This window comes from Drosophila kikkawai, chromosome 2L (assembly GCF_030179895.1).
Source record: "Drosophila kikkawai strain 14028-0561.14 chromosome 2L, DkikHiC1v2, whole genome shotgun sequence".
Lineage (NCBI taxonomy): Eukaryota > Metazoa > Arthropoda > Insecta > Diptera > Drosophilidae > Drosophila > Drosophila kikkawai.
This window is the reverse complement of record NC_091728.1, coordinates 6694089-6705142: the sequence shown is the minus strand read 5'-3', so window position 1 is coordinate 6705142 and position 11054 is coordinate 6694089. Positions and strand designations below refer to the sequence as shown.

General features: G+C 47.9%; 4 protein-coding genes across 4 annotated transcripts; 2 read left to right on the top strand and 2 right to left on the bottom strand.

Moving 5' to 3' along the window:
- Window positions 1-3036: 3036 nt before the first annotated feature.
- On the bottom strand, window positions 3037-5076 carry LOC108082019 (ribosome assembly protein METTL17, mitochondrial). Its single transcript, XM_017177284.3, has 3 exons — window positions 3991-5076; window positions 3636-3925; window positions 3037-3576 (listed from the first exon to the last, which is right to left on the bottom strand). The coding sequence occupies exons 1-3, from the start codon at window positions 4972-4974 to the stop codon at window positions 3462-3464; spliced, it is 1389 nt and encodes a 462-aa protein (XP_017032773.1). The 5' UTR covers window positions 4975-5076; the 3' UTR covers window positions 3037-3461.
- A 193-nt stretch (window positions 5077-5269) lies between these two features.
- On the top strand, window positions 5270-7080 carry LOC108082015 (zinc finger CCCH-type with G patch domain-containing protein). The gene is made up of 3 exons (XM_017177280.3): window positions 5270-5424; window positions 5487-6410; window positions 6472-7080. Exons 1-3 carry the CDS (start codon window positions 5329-5331, stop codon window positions 7072-7074), a joined length of 1623 nt encoding a protein of 540 aa, XP_017032769.1. The 5' UTR covers window positions 5270-5328; the 3' UTR covers window positions 7075-7080.
- On the bottom strand, window positions 7056-8034 carry LOC108082020 (DNA-binding protein RFXANK). The gene has a single exon (XM_017177286.3). It carries the CDS (start codon window positions 7828-7830, stop codon window positions 7126-7128), a length of 705 nt encoding a protein of 234 aa, XP_017032775.1. The 5' UTR covers window positions 7831-8034; the 3' UTR covers window positions 7056-7125.
- Window positions 8035-8067: 33 nt separating this feature from the next.
- LOC108082017 (uncharacterized) lies at window positions 8068-10922 on the top strand. Its single transcript, XM_017177281.3, has 5 exons — window positions 8068-8166; window positions 8231-8734; window positions 8810-9744; window positions 9802-9973; window positions 10351-10922. Exons 2-5 carry the CDS (start codon window positions 8411-8413, stop codon window positions 10519-10521), a joined length of 1602 nt encoding a protein of 533 aa, XP_017032770.1. The 5' UTR covers window positions 8068-8166; window positions 8231-8410; the 3' UTR covers window positions 10522-10922.
- The last annotated feature ends 132 nt before the right edge of the window (window positions 10923-11054 follow it).

The window sequence follows — 11054 nt, the reverse complement described above, 5'->3', positions numbered from 1 at the left end:
CTGCTGAATGTTCCCAAGCTTATAAGGGAGAACAGAGTAGAATATAAAATCGAGTAATACGTCACGGCTTTATCGAGTGCTACTGTTCGGGCTTGAACTTTGTTCTGAGCTTGTTCCGGGGATTACGAGTTACTGCATCGATAGCCGGTGACTAGAGAAGTCCGTACCAGAACTCCATAAATAACGATTTACATAAGTGTTTGATAAGTTTAAATATTAACTACATCTGCAAAACACAATCTTCAAGACCAGGGAACGATAAGATAACAATTTATGATCGTTATGGCTAAGCCAATAGGAAATCGTAAATAAGGCGCATGGGAACTTATCCGTCTTGAAGCTAAATCAAGGCAATCGCTTGGCTTCCTTGTTTTAGTTAATCGCGTTGCGCTCATTTCAAATATTTGCCCATATCACTGCACCCATCCACCGATCGAGCGTCCAAATCTGGAGGGTTTCTCTCTCCTCCGCCTCAAGTTATCATCATGTGCCCAGTCCATGTTGTGGTTGGTATTCTAAACAATCAAAGTCCAAATAACCGCGGGCTCTTTAATGTTCCTGGGTGATTCGTCCAGTTTGACGAGTGCAATGAATTTCCGTACCAATTGTGCTGATAAGCATGCGCTGGAGCGTGTGTCTCTTGGAGCAATTAAATATGATCTCTGCCAAAAATATCAGACACATCGAAAGTGGTTTATTCCACAGATTTTACGATTCATTATTAAAAACTAATGGCGTGATTCTGACGATTAATTAGCTTCTGATTTGATTTTAAAATATTTCAAAACCTATTCGTTAGTATCATAATCTTCATTTTAATGGATAAAAGCTAAAAGTTAGTCGAATGTCCTTCCAAAATTTAAAATATTTTGAAATACTTTCCTTATCAAAATGATTCCTTTAAATTGAATATATTATGTTTTAAAAGTGTATTGAGTTCTGCCAAATCTTATAGCTCTAGCTACAAAACAAAAAGCTTTTGAACTTAAACTTCCTTCCGCCTGCAAGCCAACTTTTGTTTGTAGATAATTTTCTTTAACATAATTAACACTTTTTTTAGATTTGACACACCCAAAATCATCTCCGAAGAGGGTCAGGTCCGTAATAAACTCTATTCCTGCTGTCAAAACCACATCTGTATACTCACCAAAAGCTGATCTCTCCCAAAGTATATGTAGCCGCCGAAAGAAAAACCCATTGAAGATTGCTTAACAAATTTCTCACACACCTGAAATTTTGCTCAACCGGATTGTAGGCCCAAATGGTAACGGTTCAGCAAGATACAGGCGCGAATGAAATATGCCGCCCGAAGGATTATAATAATTCCACAAAGGATGTATGAATCATCAACTCACTCGAGCACTCTGGACGAGACTGGAACCGCGACCGCAACTTTTCCGGGCCACGCTCGGATTGGAACTGATGGCCAGAAGCCAACGCCAGCTTCTAGGTAGCCACTTCTGATCGACCCGGACCCGGGCGCCCGTCCATCCGTCCACCTATGTAAAGGCGTATTAGCATTAGAGGCACTGGGAACAAAAGGAAGCGCTGACAATGGCAGCGTCGGCTCTGCCTGGTTGGCTGAGTGCCGCCTCGGTTGGGGTTGGCTGACTGACAGACAGACTGGCTGAATGGGTGGGTGGGTCACTAGCACCACTTGCAACGGCGGCGCATGCCCGTTGAACGCCACCATTAGTCGGAACTGTTGTTGTTGCTGGCGGGACGCACCTTACTAATACAAATAGCCGCATAGAAGCGGAGCGACAGCTGACACCATCGGCGAGCGCGCCTCTTAACGAGCGGCCAGCGCGGCGACCCCACCTAGTATCACCTGGAGTGATTACATACTCGGCCACATGGAGATGCCACTGCCTCGGGGTTGCCATGACGTATGCCTGGGCTTGGACTGTGGTCCGCACATAGCTCAGCCGTTTATCATTGGGCAAACAATATATGTATAGCTGGGATCCTGTCATATATCCTGCCACTTACGTTTAATACGCACCTCAAAATGGGTTAATGACTTGGCAAATGCATTTCCTAATTAAATTTTGGTCCCAGATGCAGTGAGGCGTTTCAGTAACCCAATTTCGAAGGAGCCTGCTATCCCCACAAGAATTTAGGCAGGAACTCAAATTAAAGAGTTATCTTAAAGGTGTTTTTCTTCTATATTATATTCTATATAAACTCAACAGACGATATCTCGAAGGTCTATATAGATTTTTCTAAACTTTCAAAACTATTTTCAAGTGAAAGAACAGTACGTTATGGCGTTTAATTTTGTAAATTAATCAAAGCATTAAAACCCAGCTCCTTATTATAACTGGAAAAAATGAGCTTTTTACTATAAATTGTGTTAAGGTCAGAAGAGATTTAAAATTAAGCCTTGTTTCCAAACATATATAAAGTTAAAACAACTTCTTTTCTTCTTTTCCTAAAAAAATATAACAACATGTTAAGATATTCAAAAAGTTGCTCTAAATTAAATTGAATATTAAACTGCAAAGCTACTTTATGTAGGAACCTACCTCTCAATGGAATAAACCAAACGATATCCTTCTCCAACGTTATGTATCCATAGTCCGTTGCTCTGTAGCACACCTTGTTCCAAAAGCCAATCCTTAAAACCATATGTACAGGGAACTATTATCCTCTACCGCACCCACTCTCCTGCCAGTGGACGTGGCACTTTTCGCGCCCCACAAGTTGCCCTTTTTCCAACCACGCCATGTCCTTTCGCCACACACACACACACAGAGGACAGGACTCCGCGAAGCGATGAATAGCTGCGGGGATGATCTGCGGTCGTTAAAAGGGCGCGTCTCGCATTAAAACTTCCAAAACTCACATAGCCAAATGTCAGCCGAACAGGGATTGGCCTCTGGAACGCAGCTAGTGCCCAGACATGTTGGCTAAAGAATCAATTATGACTAATTGAAATATTTGCAGCGACTTATAAAAAGAATTTGATATTTAAAATAAGGTATTTGTATTTACTTGAGCACATGATTTAAGAGAAGTGCTGGAAATTAAAGACACTTTTGAAAAGTGATGCCACACCTCACTGTTTACCTTAGAGTCCTTCCAAACCCTCCTCTGCAAACACATTAGCTCACTGGGCAGCCTATATACCGATGACATTACATAACAAGCTGATCCCACAAACGGCGGGGGCCAGCCCATTCGCGGCCGCATCCGCCTTTAGTCTTGCCATACATTAAAATCTAGGTGAGGGTGTGTTGGCCGTTGAACGAAATTTAGTATCAATGAGCATGCGGCTCTGCCATTTGGGTTGTATGGTTAATTTAAATGCAACTATTTAATTAATTTCAGCTCCGCCCGAAACGATTTGTTTGCACATAATTAAATCGACTAATTGGATGCCAGTTTTTAGTATCAATTAGCCTCTGCCTGGGCTGGGCGTAACTTTATGCCTCACATATCGATTGCACCTGTTTAAGCTACGCCAAGTCGTCCAAAGTTGATTCTGTGGAGCCGGGCTTGACCTGCGGCTGTCCCAGCGCCATGGGCAGGCGATCGCCCCAGCGACTGACTTTCGCACAACTGTAGGCGGATCTGCAAGGAAAATGAGGTTACTTGAGGAACCAAAAAATAAAATTGGGGATTTCACTCACTTTCCATGCTTGGACTTGGTGAAAATGACTTCTTGTAGATTGCCTTTTTCCGTACAAACCCTACAGATTGCATGCTTCGAACGCACCAGAGTGGGCCGCACAATCCGTGGCCAAGAACGGGAACTATCCGATGGGGGACCCTTTTTCAGGATGGCATAGCTATACAAGGAGGTGTGACGGTCCGCCATAGAGTCGCTGCCCAATCGAAGGGGAGCGTAGGAAATAGGAAAATTGCAGGGTGTGCGATCAGCCAGATCCTTAAGACGTGGACAGGCCACATCATGGGGACACTGAAAATAGGAAAAGAGATTTAAAAACACTTTCCCAACGGTTTAGGGTTAACTTTGAAGCATACCGGCGCCAGTGTATGACCCTCGTCGTCCTGTTCCAACAGAAATCGCCTGGCCTCGTTGACCAACTCGCTGCCACGACGCGTTCCCTCCTCCGCTATGACCATGTAGCCATCGCACTTGCGCCACAGATTCAGTAGAACCTCCTGGCGCTGCTCTTGGTCTGCCATCTCGAAGAGCGTGTGGGAAATTATCACCAAATCATACTTGGTTTCAATGGCGGGTAGGAATTGTCTGTAGTACACGTTGCGCAAGGGTATTTGCTTGTTCTCGTGGCCATCCCGCAAAATCAACTCAGAAATCTCGTTCATCTCCCTAGACCTGTCCACGTTGTAATACTCGAAGATCTGATCGCGCCAAAGTTCGCTGGCCACCCACATCCCAGTACCGACGCCCGATCCGAAGTCGAAGAAGCTGCGCGGACGGAACTGCTCGTCCCTCTGGGCCAACTCGGTGAGCACACGCTTCATTACTGCGTACTCTTGGGCACCGCGGGCAACGGCATAGACAATGGCTTCGTAGGTACCGTACTCGATGCGTCGCCAGGCGTAGAGGCGTTGGGCCAGCCGCTTGTTGATCTCCAGCTCCCTCTTTCGCTTCCACCGCGTCGCCTCCTCCTCGCTCAATGTAGCCAGCCGGTCCAGCGGCATCTTTGCATTCACTTCATCGATGATAATCCGCTTTTTGTTCTCAATCTCCTCGTGCGAGGGCGGCGGGTGCCGTGATTTGATGTAGGAGTTGAGCTGCTGGCCGTCGTGGATTACTTTCTTTACGGGATGGTCGCCCACAATGCGTTTAAGGGTGTCACTCAACTGTTTTGGTAGCTCCACATGATTAGGCTTCACTACACCAGGATGTTTCCTTGGCTTAATGGTGGCCTGTTCCAGACCGGTGACAACCGCCGGTTCCACATCAACAGCAATTTTGCTTGTGAAGCGGTGCAGTCTTGGCACCAAGGTCCTCGTTGTGCACTTCAAGGATAACAGCATTTTTTACTTGTCTTTATTTCATAACATGTAACCGCAAAATCAAAACAACTGGCGGCACGCTTTGACCGGTATTTTTGTTTCTGGCGGCCAGTGTTGGCAAAGTCCTAGGAAATCAGCTGATAGTAATGTTAAAAATTTCCCTTTAGACACAAATGCGGTCAGATTATTAGCAACGATTATGCTGTAAGTTATATTTAACCATTTTTAGGTAATGTTTTTAGATAATCTAAATAAAATTAGTATCATTAATAATCTTATTTTTATTCTTAAATTAAATAATAAATAATGACTTGAGAGAGACACCAGCTAACTGCTATTATATGGTCCTCTGCTGTATCAGAGAGCTGTCTGTGTATGCGTGCATCTGTTTCAAAAATTTACAAACAATTGGAAGCCCATGGAGCCGCGCAATGCTTTAGCGTCTTAAAAATGGATGAATACGAAGCACAAGTGAGCAAAGGTGATACCAATTTTACCCCAACTTCCTTTACGACCCTAGTTATTTGTAACAGCTGATAGTTGTGGAACAAGCGCTTGAAAATGCCATCGATGACCAGCAACGTCAGGAACTTTTGGCCCTGAAAACGAATCTACAGGAGCTATTAGCACTCACCAAGGATACAGGAGATGAGCACCCAACCGAAGAAGTTCCTCAAACGGGAAACAACCTGGACGAGGAGCTGCAGCGGCTCAAGAGCGAACTTAACGACCTGGAGGAGGCTGACGCCGGCACATCAGTTGCCAATGAGGAACAGCAGTTGGCGGAGCTGCGGGCCAAGTACACAGCCATGGTGGGCGAGAAGTGCTCAGCTCCGCACGAACACAGCTGGGGTGCCCTAAGCTATCACAATTCCCTAATCTGTGGCGTGGACGACGAGGTGATCATCAACGGCGACGGTGTATTGGATGTCCGGTTGCGGGTGCTCTTCACAAATCCCACGCATCGCGAGATGTTGCCGTGCTCTTATTATCTCGAGGGCGAGTGTCGCTTCGACGAGTCACGGTGTCGCTTCTCCCACGGAGAACTGGTCTGCGGCAGCTCTATTAGAAAGTACAAGAAGCCCGACTTTCACAAATTATCCCGCAGTTGTCCAGTGTTGGCTCAGCTGCAGGACCGACTTTGGCACCGCGGTCGGGTTCTATGCGTCAATTTCGTGGATCAGGTGTGTCGAGTGCGTTTGGATGGCCAGGAACACAAGGAGAGGGAAAGAGACTTCAAGTTCGAAGAGCTGTTCCCACTTACAACCGGTCAAGATGAAGATGAGGACGAACTAAGTAGCGGAGATAGCAGTTCTACTCTTAACGAAGAAAGCAGTGACGAAGCGGACTCGGACATGGATGACCTAGAGGAGGCCCGGCGAGCTCGCATGGTCGAGCTTAGTTTGTTCACCTTTAAGCCGACCGAAAAGCTGGGAGCCTGGGAGGAGTTTACGCGGGTAAGAATGCCACCAAACACAATAGCCAGGATATAACTTAACCTAAACACCATCCGCACAGGGCATTGGCTCCAAGCTAATGGAGAAAATGGGCTACATCCATGGCACAGGTCTGGGCTCCGATGGAAGGGGCATTGTGACCCCAGTGAGTGCTCAAATACTTCCTCAGGGGCGATCCCTAGACGCTTGCATGGAGCTGCGTGAGGCCGCCAACGGGGATAAGGACTTCTTCAGCGTGGAACGAAAGCTGAAGCGAGCCCAGCGCCGCCAAAGAAAAGCGGGTGAGAAGGCATATGCCCGGGAGTCACAACGCACGGACGTCTTCACATTCCTTAACGGCAGCGTGCTGGCTAGCGGGGATAGCAGTCAAAAGGGCGAACAGGTGGCCAAGAAGGCAAAGACCAACGAACTGCAGCAGCACTCCACCAAAACGCTAAATGTGGAGACGGTGCGGGTGGCCGATGAGATCCGGCGAAAGCAGCGGGACATCGCCAAGGTGCAGCAGTCGTTAAACAGAAATTCCAGCGATGTGCAGCTCCAGAAGAGACTGCAGCTGCAAATGGATACCCAAAAACAGGAGCTAGCCACTCTGCAGAACCAGGAACGCACTCTCAGCAAGGAACAGCAGACGCGCAAGAGCAAGAATAAAATGTTTGAGTTTTAATACATATAAAAAGCTGTTTCTTTATGTTTAAATGTTTCTAATCTACCTAAATTAAATACTTCCGAATGCTCCCGCCGTTATGATGGCCGTCATGTACTGCTCCAGTAGTGCCTGGGCCAACGGGGCTCCGTGCTCCACGGCCAGGGAGTACGCCGTCTCCCCATTCTCGTTGGTAGCACTCAAATCCAAGTCCCTGGCCAGCAGCTCGTTGCACGTATGCGGATGGTTGCCAGCCGCTGCGTACATCAGCGCAGTGTTGCCCACAATATCCATGTGCCCAGAGTCCGCGCCATGATCCAGAAGGAAGCGAACGATTTCGTTGTGGCCACCAGCAGCCGCCAAGAGAACGGGACTGACCAGATCCGGGGCCATGAAGTTTACATTGGCCCCAGCTGCCACAAGCAGCTGCACGGACACCAACTGGCCGTACGAGGCGGCCCAATGGAGGGCCGTGAAGCCATGCTCGTCTTTGTGATCAATGTCCTGCTTGCGCGCTCGCTCTGCCGTCACCTGCTCCTCGGTGATCTCGCCCTGGCCAGCTCGTTCGTGAAACGAGAGAGACACTTCCACGGGACAGAAGGTGGCCTCTGTGTTGCCGCGCTGCAGATTGGTGAGCACAGTGGACTGTGGACGGTAGGGGAGGAAGGCGCTCTTCCGCTTGGAGTCCAGCACCAGCATGGAAGTTGGCGCCGACCGCACGGCGTCATCGTCGTCGGAATTTGTGTTGTTTTGGAGAGTGCTAGCTGGCGCCACCATTTGTTTTGGTTTTGTTCACGTTTTGTGATACAAGCTGTCGTTTAGCGTTTATGCGCAGTGCGAAGTGGCGATAACGAATATATTTCATTCAGGGGATATTTACTATTTGTCAATGAACACCATCACTAGGCAAAACAATGTTTTATCCGTCCAGTTTTAATTAAAAGTTGCCATTATAAATTAACCAGTGAAATGTTTTCATTCGATATTTGGACGTATAAACGCAAAGGAGTGATGACACGACGTGCCAAAACAGCACTATCGTTATCGATAACTGTGTGTTTTGTTTGGTTTGTTTTCATTTCTCGTTTCAAAGCTTAATTTGCGTTTAATTATGTAAATATATTTACCAGATTTGTTAGCGCTGTGTTTGTGTGTTTCATAACAGGTTTTGCGACAGCGTCGCAGTTTTTTTTTTTACCAGAAACTCCTCCTGCACCTGTTGCGCCAGCCGAGTTCGATTCAGTGCAAACCTGCGTTTGGCCTTTTTATGCCCTTTAGTTGTACGTTTCCACTGCCACCGACAATCGCTGTGCAAATCAATTGCGTCGAAGTGGGATACGCACAGACACTGTAGAAAATGGGCAACACGAGTTCCAAGGGGGAGTCGGACGCGAGTGAGCCGCCCCTGGACGGCGGGAAGCACAAGCACAAGTCCAGCACGCACTCCGCCCACTCGAGTGGCTCCCACAATGGCAGCTCTGACGCGGTCGGCGGTGGCGGTAGCAACAACAGTCTCAAGGTGCAGCAATCGCAGGCATCGATGACCAGGTCCGCCTCCGGGGCGGACGTCACCGAGAAGTATCTCACACAGCTTGTCCCGGTGGAGAAGCTGGCGGAGATCCTCAGGGAGTTGTCGTCGGCCAAACTTGGGGTTAATGGGATTGTAGCCGACGTCTTTGTGGTGAGTAATTAACTGATAACGGGCAACGACGACAAACCATTCACATACAACACCTTTCCCTCTGACTCGCATCAGTCACAAGTATTTCCGCAGTACGCGGACCTGGGACAGCGGCTGTTCAGGCTGATGCACACCAACTCGAAGGCCACCACGAAGCACCTGGGCGCCGTCGCCTTCCGGCAGCAGTGCGAACGCTTCCTGGGCATTATGGACGATTCCAAGACGCTGGAGTGCTACATTAAGATGTACGCCCAAGAGGACAATCCCGACTTCATCGACAAGGAGGGCGTGACGCGCCTGCTCCACATTTGCTACACAATTGCCATGCAGCACTCGGGCAACGCCGTCCTGTGCTCGGCCATCAATCGCACCTTTGGCTCGGTGACCAAGTCCATTTTCCTCTGTCACGACAGCCTCAGTCTGGGCTATGTGTGTCGCTGGTTCGAGCAGAACTTGATTCGCTTGGTGCTACTTGTGCACAAATACTGTGTGCACACGCTTTCCACGGCCTATCGCGGCCTGGAGCAGCAGTCCCAGTCCTGCGGCATCGAGTTGCAGACTCCGGTGCTGGAGCAACGCAATCCCTTCACAGACGCCACCGACCACAGCGGAGGCGGGCACGGCGGCCGGGATTTGGACTCGCTGATGCCACTCTCACAGGCGTGGTTGCTGGCCGGGGCCTTGCCGCCTCTCTACTCCAAGCCCCAGACCGTGGCTCCGCCTTCAGCCGGTAAGGGCAACGCCAATAGCAGTGCCTCGAGCGCCGTGCAAATCTTCAAAGAGAAGCTTTCGATGATGCCGTCGCACTGGACGCTGCTCTACGACTCGAACGAGCATGGCGTTGGCGCCAATCGGTTTCTGCATCACGTTCTCGGCTACCGGGGACCAACTCTCGTCCTGCTGCACACCAAGGACGAGCAGACGTACTGCGTGGCCTCGCCCAGTGAATGGAAGGAGACGCATTTGTTTGTGGGCGGCGAGGGCTCCTGTGTTATCCAGCTGCTGCCCAAGTGTGTAGCGAAGTTGGTATAGATCTACGCTCAGTTTATTAATAATGTTCGTTAAAGGTTTGTGATACTGGAGAAGAAGCCGAACATCCTGTACCTTAACACGAGCATACGCGGGTATCCGAAGGGATTTCGGGCCGGCGCCGATCCCCGCAAGCCCATTATATCGGTCGACGAGCATTTCGAGAATGTGGACTGCAAGGGACTGGCAGCAGGACTAATGTCCATAGAGGTAAGCATCTAATATATAATAATAATAATCACATTCTATGAATATTTTTCTGTACTTTAATTGCATTTCTGTACAATAAGCCTTACTCAACAGGGTATATATATATATATGTGTATACGCATATATGTTGGGTATATATAGTGTAAAAATCATTGACGTATGTATATGTATATATCGCATATTAAAGGCTGAATATTCAGCCCAAGCAGTTAAAAATCACCACACCTGTGCCGCCTAATGGCCAGGTGTTGTGCTCTTATGATGCATTTTTAAACCAAGTCTACGATTCTCCTCACCCAACAACAACAACAACAGTGTCTACCAACAACAAGAACTACACGTTGCTCTCTCTCTCCCCTTTTGGTTTTCCATCGCAGGTCTGGGGATGCGGCGACAAGACATCACGCGAAGTGCAATTGGACATCAAGAAGTGGCAGATCAAGGAGGCCGAGCGACAGCGAACGGTGAAGCTCACTGCCGCCGACTGGATGGACCATCCGGATCGATATCTGCTCGAGCTGGGCGGCAGGCAGAACTACAACAATTGATCGGGAGCGGCTGGCTGCGTCGAAATATACTGGGATACAGCACGAGAAGTAATCACTGGACTGAATTTGTTTTTAATTGATGTTGATTGATATTCGGTTTACTTGTTTTCATTCTATTAATATCCGGGCTTAGTATTTGATTTGATTTATATAATGTTCGTAACGTGAATTCCGTGTATGCCTTTAAATGTACTTCGTTCTACATTGTCTGCGTCCACCTACATATGTGTGTATCGGACCGGACCTCCTCTGTCTGCGTATTCCGTCTTCGTTTTAAATTAAAGTCTCTACTGTTTCGTTCTATGTATCTTCGTTCAAGTGTAAAACAAATGAAAGTATTATGAAAAGACATGGGAATCGAAGTGCTTAAACAAATAATTCAATAAATGTTACAAATTATATTCAATGGCGTTTGGAATTCTTCGCTCATCTCCCTTATCAGACAAGTGATAAGAGAACTTAGATAAAAATCGAAAGATCAAGGTCCATTAAGAGAACGGAGAATGGAATGCAGGTCGGGGAAAATCAGGGAT